Source organism: Glycine max, chromosome 6 (assembly GCF_000004515.6).
Source record: "Glycine max cultivar Williams 82 chromosome 6, Glycine_max_v4.0, whole genome shotgun sequence".
Classification (NCBI taxonomy): domain Eukaryota; kingdom Viridiplantae; phylum Streptophyta; class Magnoliopsida; order Fabales; family Fabaceae; genus Glycine; species Glycine max.
In genome coordinates this window covers 39,295,070-39,322,036 of record NC_038242.2, presented here as the reverse complement: position 1 = coordinate 39,322,036, position 26,967 = coordinate 39,295,070, and the positions used below count along the sequence as shown (strand labels likewise).

General features: G+C 33.3%; 1 protein-coding gene and 1 pseudogene across 1 annotated transcript; both read right to left on the bottom strand.

Annotated features, from left to right (window-relative positions):
- Positions 1-7,053: 7,053 nt before the first annotated feature.
- On the bottom strand, positions 7,054-9,035 carry LOC100776039 (ankyrin repeat-containing protein BDA1). Its single transcript, XM_014777034.3, has 2 exons — positions 8,316-9,035; positions 7,054-7,873 (listed from the first exon to the last, which is right to left on the bottom strand). The coding sequence occupies exons 1-2, from the start codon at positions 8,913-8,915 to the stop codon at positions 7,220-7,222; spliced, it is 1,254 nt and encodes a 417-aa protein (XP_014632520.1). The 5' UTR covers positions 8,916-9,035; the 3' UTR covers positions 7,054-7,219.
- Positions 9,036-17,809: 8,774 nt separating this feature from the next.
- LOC106799076 (ankyrin repeat-containing protein BDA1-like) overlaps positions 17,810-26,967 on the bottom strand; it is a 53,802-nt pseudogene continuing 44,644 nt past the window's right edge.

Sequence of the window (26,967 nt, the reverse complement as noted above, 5' to 3'; positions counted from 1 at the left end):
ATCATTTTATTGGGACTAATTAAGTTGCATTATAGGGGAAGGGGGAATAGTGGAAGGAAAACTACAGGTGCTGGATTATTATTATTATTATTATAACAGCCAAGAATTTGTGAAGTGGCTCGCTGTCAACTAAGGCTTTGGGAGACGGTGATGTATGAATTTTGATATCAAGTAAATAACATTGTGACATTGGAAGAGAAACTAGCAAATAAAGTAAGCTAAAATATAGGAAAAGAGATGCAGAGGCAATTCTGACAGCTGTATGCTTTGGCACCATAGCTGTTACACGGTAATATGAAATTATATCTTTTTTTTTGTCTATTCTGTTTAGTGCCATATGGACAAAATAAACCAAGCTGAACATAAGGATCAGACTTCAGAGATCAAAATTAAAGAAAACATTGAAAGAATAAATGATTAAAAGGATACAAAAATAACTTACGATTTCAGGAAAAAAAATATTAGTTGCAAGGGGTAGATTCAACTTCTAAACATTGAGCCTCTTCCTCTGTCATGAAATTGCTTGTGCTCTACAGATCAAACAATATTTGGCAGTGTTTCACTGTCTCTTGGCTCTTGAGCAAACACCACTTTTGGCAGCAAAGTATAGTAATTATAAGATGATAAGATACACTTAATTAGAGAGAGAACACTTTGTAAGAATAAGTGAATAATTCTTGAGCAAAAAACCATGAATAAATGAGAAAGAAAGATTAATTCCTCTCATTACACGTTTGTCATTTTGATATTGACATTTAACTGAAACCTATACTGCAACTGGGAAACTAGATTGTAACCTGTTGAAACTTATGCTAACTAAGAATACTATTCCAATAAATCGTTTCTTTTTACACTTTCTAATTATATAGGTAGCGGAGACCAATAGAAAACCCTGTGGCTATGGGTTCTGTGCGTTTCTTTTTACACTTTCTAATTATATAGGTAGCGGAGACCAATAGAAAACCCTGTGGCTATGGGTTCTGTGCGTTTCTTTTTACACTTTCTAATTATATAGGTAGCGGAGATCAAAAAATTTTGTAAACACATTATAAGTAATTCTTGTAAAAAAAAATAGTAAAAACTTCCACATGGAGCAAGAGCAGTTAACACATTATTTGCACACTATAAGTAGAAGGGAAGCAATATATAAATTCTTACATTGTCTAGAAAAGGGTAAAATTCAACAAAAACTTTTAAAATAAAAGAAAAATAAAATATAAACTTTGAAGCTGGTGTTTTAAAAACTTGCTTGAAGTAGAGTCTTAAAAAAATACTATATTTTACAAGTTATTACCAAACAATTTAAATTAGATTAAACAAGTTATTTAATTAGTAAATAATACTAAATATCATACTAGCTGTTGATAATTTCAGTGGGAGAGAGAGACATAGAGAGAGACCTTTAGAAGGGGCTCTGGAATGTAAGTTCCAAATTTCATAGAGCAAATAAGTTAATTCATTGGTCACCAAGATCCAAATTTGATAGAACAAAATAAATTATCACAGAGCAATTGCATACAAAAGGCATAATATAAAAGCAATTAATTTCTAATTTTTATTTATTTTTAAAATAAAGCAACATCCAAAACATAGGTGAAGGATGAGACCTAGATGGATTGCAGTTATAAGTAACATCATGTGATTATGAAAAGTAAAAACAATGCATGTCCAAGAATTTGACCAAGTCACATCATTCAAAGATATTAATCATAACTAATTACGGTCTTTCAAAAGCGGCATACATTAATTTCTAATTTCTAATTTCAAATGACTGCTAAGTCCTCTAGAAAGAAACTAAAGCTGATGCTTACCTCCAAATAGTGAGATAGGACAATCATAGTCTTGAACTGCTCCTCCATTTGCTAGGATTCATAAAAAAAAAAAAAAAAAAAAAAAAAAAAAAAAAAAAAACATAAACTGAAAGGATCTGACAACTTACATTGATAAAAGCTAAAGAATTAGTAATCTGAATCAATAATAGGAGGTATAATAGACGAACTGATTGGCTAATTTCGTGGACTGCATGTGAAGGAATTGACAAAATCAATATTCTAATGCTTCTTCTCTTGATTTTTTTTTATTTTTTATTGATATCCCTTCCCTTATTTAGTGATTCAATCAACATCTTGTAGAACTTGGTATACTTGAATTTGTATTGTCATCACAAATCCCATAAAATAGTCAACATTCAACTGAGTAAAATTCATAAACTAGCATGTCATTTGATCTTATCCCACATGCACACAAAAGAACTCACAAAAATTAGAAGGTCAAACATGCATAAAGAAGACTATTTGTCAATTGAGCTGTAATAATACCTGTGCAAGAGCATATGGTAAAGCTGAATACATTCCTGCAGCTCTCTCCCTATAGAAGACATTTCTCTCAATTGCTAGGCTGCACTAAGGCACTATTTATAACCCCAATAGAGGTAACAGCAGCATACATTGAACCCATTGCGTTCAAAACATCTTGCTCCTTTCTCCTGTCACTATTGATTTCAAATGGTAATAAGAATTTGTCTTGAATTTCATTTTCATGCTTTAGTTATAAGTGTTTAATAAATGAGTACAGACTACCTAAAAGCACACAATTTGCATTCACAAATATAGAATTATTATTTTTCCCTGATAGAACAGTGCAACGGCGGAATTACACCATCAATGTTACTCACAAGTCACAACTCATGACAATCACGAGACAAAACCAAACTTCTAAGAGTGAATACCTATAGGAGCATATTCTAGAAGATAGTACAAGTTTCAATCATCAATTAGCAGAAAAAATATCAGTGTAGTGTAAAAGATGAGCAAAAGTGATAGTGAATAGAAAATCTGCATATTTGCTAATTCATAGCAAAGACATGAGAATAAATTTGCATAATATGTGTAGAGCTAGATGCTCAACTCCATTAAAATCTAACATCTAAATTGCAAATTAACCCACCCCAACCCCCCAAGGGAAAGTATCCTTTTATGCTTGCCTGGCTAAGCCGTGACTCTTCATTAGCTTTCTCCAATCTTTCGAGAGCAGATTTTCGCAGTTTGGAACCCTCATTGTCACTTTCCTTCTCATCTGCAGATTCTTCAGCCCCTTCAACCTTTTTGGAAGGTTTTGAATCTTCATCTTTGTTTTGCAACTCCGCAATGCTCTTTCATGCTGTCTCTGCAACTACAACAGCCTACATTTCAAAACACCATTACGTATTCAGTCGTTATCAGTATAACATAGCCACCGAATTATATAGGGTGCTAATTTCGTCGCTATAGTATTTGCGTTCATAGATATATAGCTACTGAAATAGCGACCGAGAATTTAGTGACACTACGCTTCAGTCGCTAATACAGTCGTTGACGCAAGTCAGCCACCAAATATAAATTTGGTCGCAAATTCCATCCTAGTTAATGACAAAAGGTTGTCCAGTCTCTATTTCAGTCGCTAATAGAAATGGAATACTTTTGGTCGCTACATTGTTCTTCAAATCTTGATGTCATATTTACAGATAGAAAGTTCTAACTGTAGAATGTATCTTTAAGATTGAATAATATGACTATTGTGTAGCTTGAGCTTGTTTCCTTGAATAAGCAGATACTACGCATTTTTATCTGATAGGATCAAAAGTTTTCATATTTTTCATCATAACTCAATATGGTTGTTAGACTCATAAAAAAAATATAAGATTGATTCGCAAATTTATTTATTTTAAACAGAATCATATACACTGACATAAATTGATAATTTAAATATAAATGCATATTCAATTGGTGTTTGGATGGACTGGACGAGTACTTCCTGCTTCCAGTAGATAAGGTATCCACTAGTAGATAAGTCTCAACTGGTGTTGCTTCCAATCATCAAACCCGCAGACTTATATCTTTGTTTTTATTAAAATCTTAAGAGATGTGTAGGTTGTCCAATGATGGATCGTCCAGTGTTTAACAATAGTATTTTTATGTAAAATATTTGTAGCCATAAAAAATATAAAAGATATGTACATATATATTAAGGTTTAAATATCTTATATAATAATTATAATAAGTAAATATATATTATTTAATGTATTATTGGCTAGGTGATTAGGTCCTGTGTAGGATTTCAAAATCAAAATCAAATGCTTTACTTTTTAACTTTTCAAATTCTTACTTTCTTATTTCTCTCCTAGTATTCATCATTTTTTCAAATCGTAGAATATATTTTCTCACCATATTGTGACTGTGTCACTTGTGTATGGTAAATGCTACGACAATGCGTTTAGATGCTCCGACAAATTGCTTCAATGAGTTTTGAAAGCATATGGATGATCAAAACATTATGCAACGATGATCTATCGTTGTACACGATTCGTAAGATGACACACTGTTAACCAAGTAGAGCTAATTTGTAATGAAATACAATAATTTTGTTTTTTTGTTTTTACATTTTGAGCTACACCGTTGTTCCGATCTTTTTTTTAAAGTGACCAATCGGGTTACCAATTTTCATGAAACTCGCCTGAGTTGAATTGGGTTGCACAAGTTCATGTGGATATACAATCCACCACTTGACTCAAATTGATTGGGTGTCTAGTTCTAGGGTTAATTGGTTGACCTGATCGGTCTGAGTCGAGTACGACAACATACTCACACAATCACACCCTTTGTAGATTTTAAATAGATACTCGGGATTTTTTCTTGTAAAAAACCTATCTAGTCTCTAACATTATATTTACAGACAATTAAGTTTCTACAATTATAGAAATGAAAAATGTAGTTCATAAATGTGCAAATGTTATGACAAATTAATCCAAAAGTATGACATTTAATATTAGGATGGTCTTGAAATTATACTCTTGCTGACAAATTAATCCACAACATGCATGACTTATAATAAATGATTAAACTAATTTGTCACAATATTTATATATTTGTGATTAAAATTAGTTATTTGGAAAATATAGGAATCAATATGTCAGAATACATAATTTAGAGACTAGATATGTTATATATTTACTTCATATTTTTTTATGTATTTATTATTAATTTAAATACATTTTTAATCTCTCAAATTAGGTCATTTTTTTACTCCCTCAAATATAAAGTTTTTTTATATTTCCTAAATGTCGACAATTAATTTTTTTAGTCCCTTTTCACATACACCATTGAAACAACCAAATTGGAAATACAAAATTTGCAATTTCTGGTGTCTTTTGACCACCACAACTTGCAAAAAGGATAATAAAGAAAAACCTGTGCTTGTAGATGAGTAAGCACCATAAATTGGACCACACGAAACCCAAAAACCTGAAGCCTACTTCCTTCAACTATTATAAATTTAAACTCAGATTCCAAATGTTGGAGCTTGAGTCTGTAGTCTGTGCTCTCCAGATTAATTGCCTAGAAAGAGAAAGCATGCATCATAACCATAATTGCAGCAACAAAAACATTAAAACTAAATGAAATTATGAACACTTATTAGCGCTGCCTCACAAACAAAATTGCAAAACAGAAAAATAGCACAAAACAAAGCTACCAGATCTCGGCATTTGAAACCCTAATTTACTTGTGCTTAGCTTTAGTGCTTGAATTGCAGTGAATGGCCTTGTCCGTGATTAAAAAAATTGGATGGTAGGAAGAGAATGGAAGAGAAAGATGAATCTGATTCTTACATTTTTTTTAATTCTTTTTTCATAATTTTTGGTGATTTTTATATTATAGAAATTGTATTTTAAAAATTATATTATAAATCAAATTCTGACGGTCAAAAAATATCCTAAATTGTAATTTCAGTATTCCCTGTTTGGTATAGCTAAATTCCATCTATGATGAGGGACTAAGTTACATGTTTGGTCTTTATGTTTTAGTTTTTGTTCAATTTCATCATTTATGTAGTAGAAGTTCAAATATAATTTTTTTATGTTTTTGAAGTGAGTCAAAATTTTCCTTTTGAAACTATGAACATTTTTAATTTTGAGATGTAATTTTGAATGTTTTTTGTATTAATTTGAGTTATGAAAATTATTCCATTAGAAACACTTACATGAAAATTATTAAATCCAATTGATAGTGTGAATTAAAAGGGGGCTAAATATGATTAAAATTGCATAAAAATGAGTCTCATGAACAATTAAAAAAATAATAATATTCAAATTTTCAATTTTACATTGCTTATTAGATTAACTTTTCACAAGATTTTCACTATGTTTTACCTTTTTTATTCAAACATTTATGTTCCATAGTTTTATGTAAATAAATCTAATAAATAAATTTAATTGAAAAAATATATTTTAACCATTGATCTAGTGGGAGTTTTCTGTTAAAATGAAAACTATGTATATCAGTTAGGGCACCTCCTGTATCCCATTAATACAATCTTTTTGTCATGCCGATTAAAATAAAAATTTACTTAATTCTTCATCAATTAAAAAACGGGTTCAAAAATGCATTCCATGATAAAAAAAAAGTAATTAGTTTCAAAATAATCTTTTTGACTCACTTCAAAAATATATAAAATTAAATTAAAACTTTTAAAACAAAAACTGAACAAAAATTAAAGTATAAAGACTAAACATGTAATTTAGTCTTTAAAAAAACCTAAAATAGGTAATAGGAGTATTTTCCCCATAAACATGCATGTCTCATTTTCTTTTCAACAAAGTCAACATGCATGTCTCATTTTCTTTTCAACAACAAAACAGATGGACCACGTCCAAGGGTGACCCCAAACGCTTCCTCCGGCACAAATTCCATATAATTTATACCTATTTGTATAATAATGAAACATGAAAAGTCCCATTGTTAACTCAATGATAATTAACTACTTGATTAATATAAGAAAGTAAACAAATTAATGAGTGTAGCTCATTTGAGAGCACACATCATCGAATTTATTATAAATAACCTGAATTTGACTTCTTATGAAATATATTTTTGGGGAGAGGAAGAATTTAAGTATGAATATGTGATCATTATAAGTGAGACTTCACTTTTTATTGCAGAGAAACATCGACACTAAACAGCTCTTCAAGTCCTAGTAGGTGACTCGAGAGAAATGCTCAAAAAGGTGCCCAGCGATTAAAAAGAACAATATTGAACTGGAATAATGAGGAAGGCATGCATAACATTGCTGTAAAAGTAATTGTGTAATATTTCCGTACAAATAACTTTTACTCTTATTTTTACATTCAGCCACTTCAAAATACCTAGCAAGGAATCCATCCACGTACAAAGTAGTTGTTTCTTTCTTATTCAGGAAGTTTATGATTCCTATATGCAGAAAAAACATAAAAAAGAAACAGATATACTATAAAAATAAACATAACCACGTATACGTTAAGAGGGGCGGGAGATATCACCATCATAGCGGTACAGAAGCTAATCTGAAGGAAAAACGGTGGCGAATATAGTAGACACCACATAAGAATATTCGTCCTCGGCAATAGAAGGATAATTCCGAAAGTTGATGCCATAAAGGAACTCATATTAGCGATCGAAAACAAATTAAACTCTCCTGCAGACATGATTGAGTTCCCGTCTTTTGGAATTGAAGATTTGTCATTTATGGAATGAGTAGAGGCCACCACATGACTAGTATTATTATTAGTCCCAACATCAGATGGATATAATCCACCAGGGGGACTCAGGGCTGCTTGATAAGTGGCGGTCGCAATAAGAGCGGCAACTACCAAATATGCGTTGCGTTCCTCTTCTGTCATATACCGTCTAAACCTGAGAAAAAAATTCCTAAATTTATTTCGTAACAAGGCCAAGGACTCAAAAAACCCAAGGTCCTTGATTAATATGCTCTTCATATGGTCGCTGCTTGCAATGTCTGATGCTGTTTTGCCTTCTGAATTCTTGGCATCTAAATCCACCATAGTTAACAATAATGACACTGCCTGTATAATGATCAGATCGTCAAAAGCACCACGAAATAGTATTGTTAATTATATACAGGTGTCATAAAAATACTTACACTTAATCAGAACTACGTACTAATTTTTTTCTTTTTGATATAAGAAATAATACTCAATTAAATATTTGATAAAACCCTTTTAAAGGACAATAGATAGTTAACTTTTTTCCAACAAGAAGATATCATTTCTAGTCATTTAGTAACACTTAAATATATATATATATATATATATATATATATATATATATATAAAATAAAAATTCTTATTCTACTCTCTAAATCATAACCATCCATCATTTTAGTTTTTGGATTTGTTAAATTTTTTAATTTTTTGAATTGTACCAATGCATTATGCCCTGATACTAACATTTTACTCATATCAAGATTAATTTCAAATCAATGTATGTAAATAGATTAAATGATACCTCTATGTGATCGTAGAGTGCTGCAACGTGCAAAACGGTATTGCCTTTTTGATCCTTCCAGTCCAACATTGTTCTTATGAACTTTTGAGAATCTTTTCGGGAATTTCTCATGAGCCACCGAAATAGGACTTGAAGTGTCTCATAGTGTCCATGTTTCACTGCAATATGCAGTGCAGTCTCACTTCTAGCAGTCACATCTTCAATGGAATCTGGACAAGCCTTGAGGAACTTATCCAAAAGCTCAGTTTTATTTTCTTGACTTGCCAAATGTAGCGCAGTGAAGCCTTCCCTCCCTTTGACTCGGACGAGATCTTTGTTCATTTCTACAAGGCGAAGGACCATTTCGTCATGGTTGCATTGTAAAGCAAGGTGGATGGGAGTGAAGCCTTCTGGATTTAGTTTCTGAGCAAATGAAGGTTTCAGTGTCATGATCTCAGTAGCAAACTCAAAATGACCAAGAGATGCAGCAACATGCATAGGAGTTTCAACAAATGGGATTGAATCTATGGACTCCAAAATACGTGGATCCTGCTGAATCTCTTGGTAGAGACCGTCTATGTTATTCCCTACGGCAGCAACTTTCAACGCGTCAGAACTCATTATGTTGAGAGTACTTCTTGGCTTTGATTGTGAGTGTGGCTTTGTGAATAGTTGTGTTGTGGACACCTTGGTTCCCAACAACACTAATATTTTTAGAAGACTTTGTTGGAATCGATTTGAGTTGTGATCTTATCAGAGAGGTATATAACGAGTTGCTGCTCCTAAACATCAACATCGATTTTTACTAAAAATCGATATTGTTTTTGTATTTTTTTAATATGTTGTTTGCTTTTTTAATTACCCCACATTAACCTACAAATTTAAAAGCAAAACCACAACAGATAATTTTCAATCTATTTTCAAACAAATTTTAGTAGAAATTCCATAAAAATTGAATATTTATTATGAATTAAAAGAACATTTAATGTTGCATATATTACATGAATTGTAAAAAAAAATGTAAATGAACTAAACTACAATTCCAAAATACTTAAACACTAATTGTTTCATTTTTAACTTTCAAATAGTAGCTTGCCCACTAGTTGCGGAACACCTTCAATCTCTCTGGTTCCAATGGTCTAGCATAATTGAAATAATGCATGATATAATAAAACATAAGTTAATAATATATAATACCAATAATAACAAAATGAAATACGTTTGAATTAAACAATTATCGTTTTCCAATTATTCTTAAAACTTCATAATATTATAGTTGATATCTAGTGCATGACATAATACCTGCACTCTGTGCTTCCTTTCTGTCTATTACAATAAATAGATTATGAAATTTAGATATTCAATGTTAAGTACAAATTAGTCTATACAGTAATAAAATATAACTAGAAACATTATTTAAATGACTTACTTTAACAACAATCTACCCACCAACAACCTTGGATTTACTTTGTGCAGTATCGTCAAATCCTTTCAAAGAATTGTTTCAATGCAAGCATGAATGTGTATTGTACAATTAAAACATTGATGTTCTTGACTAATGCAATGTAAATATATTGAAAAATATAACTGACCTATTAATAAATCCTCTCAGGTAGTTGTCTGGCCTTTTGTGCAACGAACAAAACCAGATGACAACATTTTCCTTAGGTAAAATGATGACCATTTGCCAATGTGCACTGCAATGGAGAACAATATAAGTTATTATACTATTATACATTATTTAAATTCATTTGTTCAATTTAACTTACTCATTCAAGTAAGCTCCTAGGTACACATCCCTCTTTGAATTTTGCATCCAATTCTAAATATAACTTTTTGATTCAAATTACGATTGTCCAGATCTTTGTATGGATTGTGGCTCAAGGAATCCATACACATCGATTGGCATTCCCTACTTGCATATTTTTCTTAGTCATATGGTTATTGTTGTTAAAATAAAGTAAATTATGAATGAAATTAAAACAATAAGTTAGGTAATAAACAATAATGTAAAGTGAGTTATAGAATTCACAATTGTATAACAAAGATGATGAGACATTGACCACTGCGTGCTATTTCAGACAGATCTTCATTTTATATGTACAAGGAGAAGTTGTCATTAAACACCTCAAGGATAGTCAATGTCATGATATATAGGGGATAGTCAATGTCATGAGATATAAGGGATCATTGACATAAAAGAAATGTTATATCTTGGTAAGGATACAATATAAACAAGTATTCATTCTATACAAAAGCACAAGATGAGAAAAGTACCATGCAAAATAGTGGGGGTTATCCTAAGGGCTAAATCTCAACACTTCGCTAGTGTACATGATGACAATTCCCATGTAGCCTCCATCCCTTACTTTGGTTTCATTGAAGAAATCTACGAGCTTAATTATTGTACTCAATCTCAAAAGGAAATCTAAGATTCACTCATCATGAACATAACTTGTATAGCATATATCAATTCTCATTAATCGCAGTAAACAAGTAATAAAAACATTGGTAACAGACAACAACATCAAAAGTTTACAAAATACATTTGTACATGCAATGATGAGCAGCACATCCAAAAATAGATCAGCAATCCAATAAAAAACTCAATCACCATCTACATCAATCATCAATCCCAAAAACATTAGATATAAAGCTTCCATGGCGCAGCCAACACAGTCCAAAACAACCATGATCCAAAATTCTTGACTCTATATAAGTAAATAACATAATACGTACCAAAGGCATAGAGCAACTAATTCTCTAGTTGAAGACATTAAGTTCTTTACTACCATTGAATTACAAGTTTCCAACAGCAAACAATGGAGACAAGGAATTAAAGCAACCAAATTTGTTCAACCATATTGCTAACATGTGACATACAAAAGTTGATTGTACCAGTAATATAGAATTTGTATTACAAAACACTAAAATAGGCCTTAGCTGCAATAGGGAGTCACCTTCTTTGAACAAAATTCAACAATTTAACACATAACGAATCAAACTCATCAACAATTGTAGTATCAAACTAGTGTCACCCTGGGTTGGAGTGGGAGCAACTAACTCATAGGACACAACTTAAATATATATATATATATATATATATATATATATATATATATATATATATATATATATGATGCATCACATTCTTCAACACTATTAATATATATAAAGTGGAAAAGAATTTTCAGTTCACATGTTGTTCCTATAAGTAAGTGACCCTTTTGAGTGGATACCAGGGGTGTTTTGGTCATTTCAATGTCGATTAATATTGGATGGGATGGATTAGAAACCATGTGATAAGAGATCAAGAACATGTAGCATTTGTTACAGGGCTCGTGAACTAAAGAAAGTTAAAAGACCTTACATGAGTTAAATATTCTAGTGTTTCTACTTAATATCATTTTTTCCTAATACCATGCCTTTGCAAGAAGTCATCTACCTCTTACATTTCCTATAATGAAAGGCTAAATAGGTTTGATAGCTTTTACGGTATGTGTTGAGCATAATGTGTTAATGGTTCCCTGCAACATTGTATAATGAACTTGGAGAACTACATAAATGAACTTAACCCAAGCAATGTTATAGATTTTAACTAGTCAAACCAAAAATTATTTTACAATTTTAGACTATGCATGTCAATAGTCATGAGTAAGAATGCCACTAACTCCAACATTTATTAAGCAGTTGAATTCAATGTTCTATGCAAATTACTCTAATTGAAACAAGGTAAAAGTATGGAGTAATATCCTACATTCCACAAACGTTTGCAAGCCCTAAATATAAGAAGCCTAAGCATGTCATTGCACAAACATTCTACTACAACAACCTGCTAAATGTAATTATCAAAACTCAACCATACCAGGTCTAGCCAAGAATGTTGCGGCCACCATAGTCGAGGCTATGCCACTCCGTCGTGGCACTTGGCAAAAACTCAGCCTTGCGAGGTGAGCCAACTCATCCATGCTATTCAACACAAAAAGTTGCAGAGAGTGACACAATCGCGAAAAATAAGTAGAAAAATACCTACTCACAGTGGCAAGAGCACGGTGACGAGGGCACGATGGCGATAAGGTTGTAGACAGAGGCAAAGCTGCAAAGACGGAGCTGAGACGGAGAATAGGCAGAGCTACAAAGACAAAGGTGAGTCGAAGAAGAAGAAAGCGCGAGAAAAGTAGGGCTCGTGTTCTGATATTTTTAAATATGAGTTCAACACGGGTTTTTATTGAAAACCGATGTTAACCAGGTGATGTTAACGTTAACATCGGTTTTGTAGAAGAAACAAATGTTAACTTATCATACATTAATATCAGTTTTTCAGAAAACCAATGTGAACAAATACACGTTATTTACAATTATGTCATCGTGCTTATGTTAACCTAGCGATGTTAAGTTCATATTTTCTAGTAGCATAGGTATGGGATGGGTATATGCTCCCAAATTTATGCAAATATAGGTGCAGGTACTAGTACTATAGTACCCAACCCGCCCCGTCTATATCATTTACATGTTACAAAATAGTTATGTATATAATTTTCGCATAATTTAACTTTTTTATGGTCACCAGTAGAGAACATGTAAGTGTGTATGTTGCTAACAACAAGACCTATTAAAAAAGGACATTGTTATTATTAACCTAGGTCACAATCGCTACCACCATCGATAATACCTTAACATCTTACCTCTAACTTGTTAAATGTGGCTTATTAGTGTTAGCTTCAATACTCTACTTGACAAGTCCCGTATCTGCCCAAAGGAACAACTCGAGCAAAAAAAAACTGCTAATGTTACTGGGATTAACTACAATAGATCTCACCCTTCCCAAGTGACTGCTGATGACCTACAAAAAAACATATCAAGGTTCAACTCACTCAACTAAAACTATATGCAAAATTACAAATTTGGTCCCCAATTTATCTTTAATTTTGATTTTGGTCCCCTTTTAAAATTATTGACAAATTTGTCCTTCTATTTTATCCAATCACGCAATGTTGGTCCCGCAGTCTAGGATTGGACGTTGACTGTTACAAAAGAATGTTGACTACCACGTGTCACGTTCTTATTGGATGATGACTGTCACATGTCATGTTCTAATTGATCAATGACAAAAACAATGTATTTTATTTTCATGGAGTTGAATTTCAATCAAAACATGACACGAGACAGTCATCATCCAATAAGAACGTGACACATGACAATCAACATTCCTTTGTAGCAGTCAATGTCTAATTATGGACTGGGGGACCAAGATTGTGTGATTGGATAAAATAAGAGGACAAAATTTATGAATAATTTTAAAGGGGGACCAAACTCATAATTGAAGATAACTAGGAAGACCAAAAATATAATTTTGCCAAAACTATATCATAAGTATTACAATTTAAAAGGCATCTAAAAATTATGTAGGTCAGACTTCATTAGAACAAAAGACTACAAGAATCAAGACAATAACATAGAAACCAATTGTTTTAATTTAGATATTATGTCATAGTTTGAATGGTCGAGATTCAAAATTTAAATTTTCCAAGTTGAATAGAATCAAGACAATAGTTTATTTAGACCAAACACTAAACCAATTCGCCATTTTTTTAGTCAAATTGGCAAATTTAGTATTGTTTAATTAAAAGATTCTCTTGAGTAAGTAACTCTCCCAACAATACATTTATTTTCCATGAACTAATCTTGAAATTATACATGATCACTCATGTTAAATGGAGTTGAATCCCATCCAGTTTGAATCCAACACATATTAACATTTAATATATGTATTGATTTTCAAAACATTATATTTTACAATTCATCTTATTATTAAACTTAATATTAGTTCTTAAAAATAGTCAATTATTACCTTAGGATTTTTTTAATTTTTTTTTCAAATAATGAAAAATATTGAAAAAAAGAAAAACTCTTAACGAAGATCTCAATATTAGTATATTACTAATAACAGTATTATAAAAATACCATAACAACTCACGTTTCAATAACGTAATTTTATTTCCATAAAAAAAATAAACTTGCTTTTATTATCATTATCAACGTATCAGTTTTCTAAAAAAAATCAACGCATCAATTAATTAATCATTGTCATGTACTAAAGAGGGTAACTTCTACAAGTGAACAAATAAGTGTACTTATTAATTTATGTTCAGTCCCATATCATGTTACTAATGTCTAGCCAAGCGTTTACTCGTAGGCGCGTGCCTACTCGAGAACTAATATATCACTTTGTTTTAACACTCACCTGACTTGTGTTTTTACTTTTCACTCTGATTTCATTAGACTATAGTATATGGTCTTCAACTACTATTGTTGTCGAATGAAATGGTACTAGTAGGAGTTGAAGACTCTGTATATTATAGACTTGGAACTTGTTTCAAATACATAATAGATAAGTTTTTCTTTGATTTCAATCAAATTAGGAAATCCTAACTTGATATTTTGACTATGATTTCATTAGACTATGGTGTAGTCTTCAACTATATGCTGAATGAAATGTACTAGGAGTTACTATTATAGACTGGGAACTTGTCTCAAATACATAATGAATTTCTTTGATTTCAAGAAAACTACTAGTACGGAAATCTATTCTCTATGTAGAGCTTGAAGAGATGTGTAGGTCGTCCAATAATGGATCGTCCTGTATCTAACAATATATTTTTGTCAATATTTTTATGTTAAAGATTTGTAGTCATGAAAAATGTAAAATATATATATATATATATATATATATATATATATATATATATATATATATATATAAAGGTTTAAATATCTTATATTATAATTATAATAAGTAAATATATATTATTTGATGTATTATTGGCTAGGTGATTAGGTCCTGTGTAGGGTTCGATAAACAAAATCAAATGCTTCACTTTTTAACTTCTCAAATTCTTACTTTCTTATTTCACTCATAGTATTAATCATTTTTTCAAATCGTAGAATTTATTTTCTCACCATATTGTGACTGCGTCACTTGTGTATGGTAGATGCTACGACAATGCGTTTAGATGTTCCGGCGAATTGCTTCAATGAGTTTTGAAAGGATATGGATGATCACAATATTATGCGACGATGATCTATCGTTGTACACGATTTGTGAGATGACACACTGTTAACCAAGTAGAGCTAATTTGTAATGAAATACAATTAATTTGTTTTTTTTTTACATTATTTCAAGCTACACCGTTGTTATGTTCTTCATTTTAAAGTGACCAATAGGGTTACCAATTTTCATGAAACTCGCCTGAGTCAAATTGGGTTGCACAAGTTCATGTGCATATACAATCCACGACTTGACTTGAATTGATTGAGTGTTTGGTTCTAGGGTTAATTGGTCGACCCAATCCGTCCGAGCCGAGTATGACAACACTACTCATAGTCACACCCTCTGTAGATTTTAAATAGATACTCAGGATTTTTTCTTGTAAAAAATCTATCTAGTCTCTAACATTGTATTGACACACAATTTAGTTTCTACAATTTTAGATATGAAAAATGTAGTCGATAAATGTGTAAATTATGACAAATTAATCCAGAAGTATGACATTTAATATTAGGATGGTCTTGAAATTATACTCTTGCTACAAATTAATCCACAACATATATATGACTTATAATAAGTGATTAAATTAATTTGTGATAATATTTATATATTTGTGAACACAATTAGTTATTTAGAAAATATAGGAATCATTATGTCAGAATACATAATTTAGAGACTAGATATGTTATATATTTATCTCATATTTTTTGATGTATTTATTATTAATTTAAATATATTTTTAGTCTCTCAAGTATTTTTTTTACTCCCCAAATATAAATTTTTTTATAGTTCCTAAATGTCGACAATTAATCTTTTTAGTTCCTTTTCACATACACCATTGAAACAACCAAATTGGAAATACAAAATTTGTAATTTCTGGTGGCTTTTGACCACCACAACTTGCAAAAAGGACAATAAAGAAAAACATGTACTTGTTGATGAGTAAGCACCATAAACTGGACCACATGCACGAAACCCAAAAACCTAATGGCTACTTCCTTCAACTATTTTAAGTTATAGAAATTGTATTTTAAAAATTATATTATAAATCAAATTCTAACTGTAAAAAAATATAGTAAATTGTAATTTCAGTATTCCCTGTTTGGTATAGCTAAATTCCATCTATGATGAGGGACTAAATTACATGTTTGGTATTTATGTTTTAATTTTTATTCAATTTGATCATTTATGCATTAGAAGTTTAAATTTATTTTTTTATGTTTTTGAAGTGAGTCAAAATGTTCCTTTTGAAACTATGGTCATTTTTAATTTTGAAATGTAATTTTGAATGTTTTTTTTTTATTAATTTGAGATGTGAAAATTATTCCATTAAAAACACTTACATGAAAATTATGAAATTCAACTCTTAGTGCGAATTAAAAGGGGGCTAAACATGAATAAAATTGCATAAAAATGAGTCTCATGAACAATTAGAAAAAAATTAATATTAAAATTTTCAATTTTTCCATTACTTATTAGATTAACTTTTCACAATATTTTCCCTATGTTTTACCTTTTTTATTCAAACATTTATATTCCATAGTTTTGATGTAAATAAATTTAATTGTATAAATATATTTCAACCATTGATCAAGTGGGAGTTTTCTGTTGAAATGCAAACTATGTATATCAGTTTGGGCACCTCTTGTATCCCATTAGTACCATCTTTTTGTCATGCCGATGAAAATAAAAATTTACTTAATTCTTCAATAAAACAAACGGGTTCAAAAATGCATTCCATAATAAAAAAAAGTAATTAGTTTCAAAATGATCATTTTGACTCACTTCAAAGATATATAAGATTAAATTAAAACTTTTAAAAAATAAAAGATTAAACTGAACAAAAATTAAAATATAAAGACTAAACATGTAATTTAGTCTTTTAAAAAACCTAAAATAAGTAGTAGGAGTACTTTCCCCATAAACAAATAAGCACTCAACAACATGTCTGGTTGCTTCACGTGCTTGAACCCCAAACCCGCATAAAGCCATAAACTACAAAGTCAACTTCTCAACAATAAAACAAATGGACTACGTCCATGGGTGACCTCAAACGCTTCTTCCGGCACAAAACCCGCATAAAGCCATAAACTACTACGTCAACATGCATGCCTCATTTACTTTTCAACAACAAAACAGATGGACTACGTCCATGGGTGACCCCAAAGGCTGCCTCCGGCACAAATTCCATATAATTTATACCTATTTGTTTAATAATAAAACATGAAAAGCCCCATTGTTAACTCAATGATAATTAACTACTTGATTAATATAAAAAATAAACTAAATTAATGAGTGTAGCTCAATTAATAGCACACATCGAATTTATTATAAATAACCTGAATTTGATTTCTATGAAATATATTTTTGGGGAGAGGAAGACTTTAAGTATGAATATTTTATCATTAGAAGTGAGACTGCACTTCTTATTGCAGTGAAACATCGACACTAAACAGCTCTTCAAGTCCTAGTAGGTGACTCGAGAGAAATGCTCAAAAAGGTGCCCAGCAATTAAAAGAACAATATTGAACTGGAATAATGAGGAAGGCATGTATAACATTGCTGTAAAAGTAATTGTGTAATATTTCCGTACCAAATAAGCGTTGCGTTCCTCTTCTGTCATATACCGTCTAAACCTGAGAAGAAAATTCCTAAATTTATTTCGTAACAAGGGCAAGGACTCAATAAACCCAGGGTCCTTGATTAATATGCTCTTCATATCGTCGCTGCTTGCAGTGTCTGATGCTGTTTTGCCTTCTAAATTCTTGGCATCTAAATCCACCATAGTTAACAATAATGACACTGCCTGTATAATGATCAGATCGTCAAAAGCACCAACAAATGGTATTGTTAATTATATACAGGTGTCCTAAAACTACTTACAGTTAATCAGAACTATGTACTATTTTTTTTCTTTTCGATATAAGAAATAATACTCAATTAAATATTTGATATAACCCTTTTAAAGGACAATAGATTGTTAATTTTTTTCCAACAAGAAGATATCATTTCTAGTCCTTTAGTAACACTTATATATATATATATATATATATATATATATATATATATATATATATATATATATAAAATAAAAATTCTTATTCTACTCTCTAAATCATAAGCATCCACCATTTTAGTTTTTGGATTTGTTAAATTTTAATTTTTTTAATCGTACCAATGCATTATGCCCTGATACTAACATTTTACTCATCAAGACTAAATTCAAATCATTATATGTAAATAGATTAAATGATACCTCTAGGTGATTGTAGAGTGCTGCAACGTGCAAAACGGTATTGCCTTTTTGATCCTTCTAGTCCAACATTGTTCTTATACTGTTATGAATCAGCCAACACACAACACAGGCAAAATACTACCAGACAAAGAGGAGATAAGCACTCACTCGAGAATCAAAAGCCAGAGCACCAGGCCTCAATACCTGAGGGACTTCATAATGAACTTGGACCCTGGATGCTGAGCTGGTGCAGTAGCATTGGCCAAATGGAATATCCTGTCTGCTAGAATATATCTTCCTGTTAGGATATTTCCAAATTTTCTTATTGCTAGCACTTATGTAGGACCTGCAGAAGGAATTAGCCTTAGGCTTAGCATTTGGTGCCTATAAATAAACAAAACATGTAATAGAAATGCAAGCAGAAATAAAAATCTTCTCTTATCTTGTTTTCTAGAGGATTCCTAGGCCTTGAACTCTAGGAACTTTCGTTGATCATAATAGCTTGGTGCTTTCATTGAGAGATTGTGCCACCATGGCTGAAGGAACTCGATCCAAGACTAATATGGAATGCATGGAAGAAGCCATAGCCAAGCTAGCCTCCAACCAGCTCCATGTCACCACCAAACTTGATGAACTCATCCAACACATCACAGTGTTGGAAACCAATCAACAACACTCACCCACACCTTCATCTTCCTCATCCAACCCTCACTCTCCTTCCACGAACCCCGTTCTCTCTCGCATGAAGCTTGAAGTTCCTCGATTTGATGGTTTTGACCCTTTGGGATGGACCTTCAAAATTAGTCAATTCTTCGAATACCACGCAACCCCTAAACCCGAACGCCTCGTCATTGCCTCCTTCGCCATGGAAGGACCTGCACTTGCCTGGTTCCAATGGTTGACTCCTAATGGCTAGATTTTCTCCTTCACGCCCTGTAAGCTAGATTTGCTCCTTCCCAGTACGAGGATCCCACGGGTTCCCTGTTCAAATTAACACAGCAGGGGTTTGCCGGAGTTTACCTCTCTCGGTTCGAAATGCTTGCCAATCATATTATTGGCTTACCAGCGTCGTTCCTCTTAAGTTGTTTTGTCTTGGGGTTCAGGCCCTCCAACCATCGACGTTGGTTCAAGTGGCGGGTCTCGCGTGCCTCCAGGAGGAGAAATTGGCCGACCAACGTCACGACATCCACGGTGGCTTCCGCGGCTGAGCTCCACCCAGCCTTTCCCCTCTCCATCCACCGTCACCACCAACTCCTCTGCTGTTGCCCTCCCCTGCGAAACCACCACCGCCTCATGTTCACCGCCTGTCACCGGAAGAGATGACTATGTGTCGGGAGAAGGGTCTCTGTTTCAATTGCGATGACACAACTAGAAAATAAGCTTTTAACATCGGTTATTTAGGACTTTCAACTTCTGTTATTAAAAACCGATGTTGTTATCATACGTTAACATCAGTTTTTAGAAAACCGATGTTAACAATGATTTTTTAATAACCGATTTTGAAAGTACCGATGTTAAAAGTATTATCATTAACATCAGTTTTTAAAAACCGATGTTAACATAAAATAATAACATCAATTATTTAAATAACCGATGTTATATAATAATAATTACACAAAAAAAGGTATATATGTTCATACCAGCGTTTGCTGTTAACATCGGTTTTTTAAATAACTGATGTTGTTATCATACGTTAACATCGGTATTTTAGAAAACCGATGTTAATGTTGGCAGTTAACAATGATTTTTTAAAAACCGATGTTGTTTGTGTAGGTTGACATTGGTTTTTTTAAAAAACCGATGTTGTTATTAGGAATTTTTTTAATACATTGTTTGTTTTTATAATAAACCCAAAAATTAACCTACAAAATTTAAATCAGACCACACAACACCAAATATATAATTTGCATTCGGTTTTGAAACAGTTCTTAGCTAAAAAATTCCATGACAAATTTATTAATAACTATGAATAAAGAATATTCAATGTTAAAAGGAGACATGAATTGTAAAAAATGTAAAGCAAGCTAGTAAACTAAAAATACAAATTTGCCTAAACATCCTAAGTTTCATTCCTAACTTTTAGATAGTACTTTACCCATTGGATGCGAAGCGCCTTCAATCTCTCTAATTCCAATGGTCTAGCATCATTGAAATACTGCATGATAAAATAAAATATAATTTAATAATATAATGCCAATCCTAACAAAATGAAATTTGTTTGAAATAAACAATTATCGTTTCTCAAATATTCTTGAAACTTCCTAAGATTATAGTTGACATCGAGTGCATCACGTAATACCCCCACTCAGTGCTTCCTTTTTGTCTATTGATGTTCCTGACTAATGCTTATGAAAATGTTTTGAAAAACAACACTGATATATTAATTATTTCTTTGAGGTACTTGTCTGACCTATCATGCAACAAACAAAACCAGATGACAAGATTTTCCCTAGGCGAAATGATGACCATTTGCCAATGTGCACTGCAATGGAGACTAATATATGTTATTATAGTATTATACATTATTTAAATTCATTTGTTTAGTTTAACTTATCCATTCAAGTAGGCTCCTAGGTGCACATCCCGTTTTGAATTCTACATCTAGTTCTTCATGTAACTTTATGATTCAAATTGTGATTGCCCAGATCTCTGGATGGACTGTGGCTCGAGGAATCCATACATATCGAAATTCCCCACTTGCATACTTGTCTCAGTCATATGCCTATTTTGTTAACACAAAGTTAATTATGTATGAATTTAAAACAATAAGTTAAGTAATTAATAATAATCTAAATTGACTTAATGAATCCACAACTATATTACAAAGATGCTGAGACATTGACCACCGTGTGCTATTTTAGACAGATCTTCATTCTTTATGTATAAAGGGAAGTCTTCATTAAACACCCCGAACACAGTAGCATCCCACATAACCTACAATGGCTTCAGAAAAAGCTGTGAGATGGATAATGTCATCAAATATATGGGACCATCGACCTCATGATCCGGCCTATCTGTAGATTTTTCGGTCCCATAACTCCCTGTTTATCCAACATAGTTAATTAACATAATTTCATTACAGTGAAAACTTTAATTGAAAAATGAAGCATTTAATGACACTAAAATACCTGTTCTGACAAATGCTTGACCAGATGTGTCGGCCAAGCAAGGAAGGTGTTAAGTAACTACCCCACTAACTTAACCTCTTCAGTGGGTACAGGAATGAGAGCATCTACATCTCTAACCTCCTCAAAGCTAACCTTCACTTGATCATGAAACAAAGGAATGTTGTGAATGGCTTTTGGATCTCTCATAAACTCTTCCTAGAGCAACCAGGGGGGAGGATTTTCTTCGATGTACAGCCCACATTTGTCTGAGTCACCCGTGTTTGGATCGTTCCCTGAGGGATCAACACAACTCTCCTTTGTGCTGACACGAGCAACTGAAGGACCAACCTTAAGCTTAGGAGACAGTGCTAGTCCATGTGATTGCATCTACGACTGAAACTGAGACTACATCTGGCTGAAGGACAACATTGGTTGTCGAGTCACATTTTCTGTGATCGACTCCACCAACTGGTCCCTAATTTGTTGCGACAGCTGCTCCAGGTCTTCGGGAGCCATAGAGGAAGATGTGTGGGAGGTCCTTGGAGCCGGTCCAAAGTATTGCTTGATCATCACACCGACTCCAGCAGCATGACTACGACCAGGGTGTTCTGGTCGCCCAATGGTAGCAGTCAGGACATCTTGACGTCCATGGGGGACAAAGGAACCTTGTGACGCCTACTCCTCCAACGAATCTTGTACAGAACACATTTATTCGTTTAGTCAATCACACAATAAACATAAATAATTATAATTATTAATTGAAAGTGACTTATAATTTTCTTAGCAATTTCCTTTGCTGCCTCAAACATCATCTGACAAGTTTTCTTGGTGTGGGTCATCTTCCATTTCACGTGTCGTCTGACGGGAGATGGAGGATCAATCACGGCCTCAATGCTTTCAGATTGAGCAACTTCCTCCAATTTTTTCTTTCTCTTCTCATCCATCAACTTGTTTTATAAATATTCATAACTCCTACGAGACAACACATGAGAGGCAGTGCTTTACCTCTGGATGGCCTATGCCTTTTTTCGCACATCCTGCAAAAATTCAACATTAATGAAACTCATGATTACAATGTACTATAATAAGTGAATTTAAAGTTGAAAACAATGAAAATGAAAAATTAGTTACCTCCCATGAAGGGTCTTTGCAGGTCTGACAAAATTGGGCCCACTTCTCCTTGCTAATGTTGTACTTTTTGCATATAGTGTCGTTGACACTTTCCTTGTCGGCTACAAGTGCTCATTTCTACGTCAAATTAGACTTGAATTGTCTCCACCACTCCCCCATAGTCTGAAGTATTTTCTTTTTTGTCCTCTGATCAGATGCTTCAGGGATATCAAATTCATGCTGACAAACAAAAAATTACATTCTATTGTTACTAAAGTACAATTTTATTATCAATGAATAAAATGAAAGATTTAACTAAAATACCTGAATATCCTCCCATATCAAATCCTTCTGAGCAGTCAGGACATGCTTCCAATTCTCGTATATGACATCGACCTTATAATAAGCGACAATCTCCAAATATGTTCTTAACTTCTTACTGTGGGGACTGTCGACCTTCCCGATCGTAGGATCCACATGGACCCGCTATTTCTCTGTCCCAACTGGTCTAGTTGCCAATGATCTTAGCCGTGTGGCTTTTCTTGTCCGCATCAAAGTAGATGGCAACTGTGATGCTGCACCAATAGGAAGAGGAGGATGAGAGCTGGGTGGTGTAGCCATTTTCCTGTAAAGAAAAAAACATTAGTCAATTAACATTATCACAAAATTGAATAAGTTATGTAAGTGAATGAATTGAAATGCAATACATAATAAGAAAACTACATTATACGATGTTAATTAATTCTCCTTCATCATGATCATTATGATTAGCATGAACGACGTCAACTTCTTCCTCTCCGACGATGTTAGCCGACATTTGTATGGACAAAGGACTAACATAATTATCAATGTATAAATCATCATCTTCAACATTAACACCAATTGTTTTCCCGTGTAAAACCATTGGCCACTTTTCATCACAAGGGTCTTGAACATACAATGTTTGTTCTCCCATGATGAAAGGGTCATTCTGGTAAGCGAGTTTCTTTAGATCTACCAACGTAAATCCTACATCATCGGTCTGCACACCAGTGTTGTTGTCAACCCATTTACATTTGAAAACACAGACAGTAAATTTAACATAGTTAAGCTCCCAAATTTCTTCAATGAACCCAAAGTAAGGGACGGAAGCTACACAAGGATTGCCATCGGGTACACAGGCAAAGTATTGAGATTCAACCCTTAGGGTGACCCCACTATTTTGCATTGTACTTTTCTCATCTCATGCTTTGGTATAAAAGGAATACTTGTTTATATCGTATCCTTGCCAAGTTATAACATTTCTTTTAGGACCATTTATTAGCTTTTTTAATGTTTCAGAAGCATTATCATAAGCAAAGATTGTATCTTCAAACCAATCTTGGAAAGTCTTGTTATGCTTTTTCAAGACCCAATTCTTCGACATTTTTGGATTACTTTCTTTCACTAAACCTTCATGCTGAAGTATGCATGACAAAACTTCATTATTGTTATTCAACACATACAAGTGAGCTTGTTGCAAATCTTCTACAGTAGGAGTGATAACATGCAGTCTTCTTGAACCCTTACCGCCTTCTCTTTTGTCATGCCGAAACTTGGGAAGCCCAACAAGTTTAGCCTTTTCAATGTACTTTGAACAAAATTCAATGGCTTCTTCTACAATGTACCTTTCGACAATAGATGCTTCCGGACGATGTAGATTCTTGGTATACCCTTTTAAAATCTTCATGTATCGCTTAACCGGGTACATCCATCACAAATAAACAGAACCACAATATTTGATTTCTCTGACCAGATGGACAATTAAGTGAACCATGATGTCAAAGAAAGCAGGAGGAAAATACGTCTCCAACTGACACAATATAATAATTGCCTCATTTTCCAACTCATCTAACTTCACAGGATCAAGAACTTTGCTACATATGGCTTTGAAGACAAAGCATAGCCGAGTTATGGCTAACCTGACTTTGTTAGGAAAAATGTCTTGTATGGCCACAACTAACAATTGTTGCATCAAGATGTGACAATCATGAGACTTTAACCCTACCAACTTAAGATCCTTCAACTGCACAAGGCTCTTAATATTTGAAGAGTATTGTTAGTTGGATAATACGATTAACTTTTGTGCAAGAAACTTGTGTAAATTGTATATAACTCCTCCCATTTATGGTCATTTTGTAGTGTTGTAATTGCTTTTTGTTAAATTTAGGTAATAAGTACTTAGTATCCCACTTTTGTGTATTTAATAACCTTTCCATTTCAATTTCAGGTAAAATAAGCAAGTTTGGTGAAGTTTGATTTTTGCAGTTCGCTGAGCCATCCTTTTCTGGCTGAGCGCATGATCCACTGGGCGCAGCATGATTGGCTGAGCGCATAGAAGAACCTAGAAGAAGATAACCTGTACAGGTGCGCTGAGCGAGAGTCAAACTCACTAAGCACACCGCTTGCACCTCCAGGCTGGGTGAAGAAGAGGCACGCTAAGCCAAATGTCGCTTAATTCGGCTGAGCGAACCAGAATTTGGCTGAGCGAATGACCAAAAATCAGCACTCTATTTAAATCCTTAAATCAGAAATGGAAGAGAGTTCTCATTTTTTTGGCATTTTCTCTGTTCTTGGAAGCATTCCTCTGAGTGGTTGAGTGGTGGAGAGAACTTCTGGTGTGAAGATCTTGAGGGACAACAGAGATTGAAAGAGGAAGTTATCTTGCGGAGTATTGAATGAGAGTTTGAGTGATTGTGAGGTTTCTAGAGGTGAAGGAGGCATCCTCACCAGTTGTACTTCCTAAATCTTTCATTTTCTCTTTTTCATCTTTGTAAGAGAAGCTTCCCAGCTATGGCGAGCTAAATCCTCAATTGGTTCTTCCTACGGGGTACTTGATGTAAATACTCTTATATCTATCTAAGGATGTTGCATGTGTTCTCTGTGCTACCAGTACTTCATCTTAGTATGCTTTTGCCTTGATCACGTAGATGCATGCATGGTTAGGGTCATTCAACATTGGGAAATGGTATGATCCTTAGAACTTGATAGGACGAGGCTAGTTTATCGTACAAGCACGAGACATCGGGGTACAATAACCTAGTTGTTAGTATGTATGTCTTAATGCAGTTCTAGTCAAGTTTAATCCAACAAGAGGGATCTGAGGATGACGCTTGAGTTGGATTAGGCTAAACATGCATGAGACATCAGGGTTTAGCAGTACAGGAGACAACATAAAACACATGAACGTTGTTAGGTAGAGAACATCTTTAGTAGCATCAGTCACCCAATAGGAAGACCAACACGTTAGCTTCTGCCTTCACACCCACCACTGCTCATCTTTTCATTTACCTTTTTAATAGTTTAGTTTACATACCTGTCCATACCACACATAAATCTTTTACAACAAGACGCCTATTCATTGAACCAACCTTACCAAATAAAACAAGTTCCCTAAGAGTTCAATACTTGGTTCTTACCATTTTATACTACTTGCGTGATCTAGTTCACTTGCTGGCCATCGAACAAGTATCCATGTGAGACATTGTCCCGACGCAAACACTAACAAAAACTGATCTTCTCCTTTCTTGAAAAAGTATGACAAGCTGGAGGCAAGTATATTTTTTTACCATCAGACCTTGGATGCAACTGATGTGAATCTTACGGGGCGGATCGTTTGATACAGGCTACGAAGATTTGGATGACGTCATTTCCAGTGAAGGAAGATAAGTCAGGGTAGACGCCACTTCCGGTGAAGGAAGATAAGTCAGGGTAGACGACACAAGGATTACCTTGATAAGTCTGATAATTGGTTCAACCAGGAACCCAGAGAGAAACTGTCACCAAATTTTATCAAATGCCAAAAGTTTTTTTTATTGAAAATAAAAACCAATACTTATAGTGCATCTGATCAAAAAGATAAAAATAGACATGGGCCTTCTAAACAGTTTGGGCCAAAATTACAATAAATAAAAATTATAACTAAAAACATATTTAACTTGGGCCTTTAAATTAGTTTGGGCCTTCAGCAATAATTAATAGTCTTGATAGTGTCTCTGCCTCTGGGCCTTCATTCTTCTCCACTTGGGCCTTCATCCTTCTCCACTCGGGGGCTTTATCCTTCTCCACTTGGGCCTTCGTCCTTCTCCACTTGGGCCTTTAGCCTGTATTTGGCATGTTTCAAGATTCTCATCAACAACTGTGATCGTATACCCA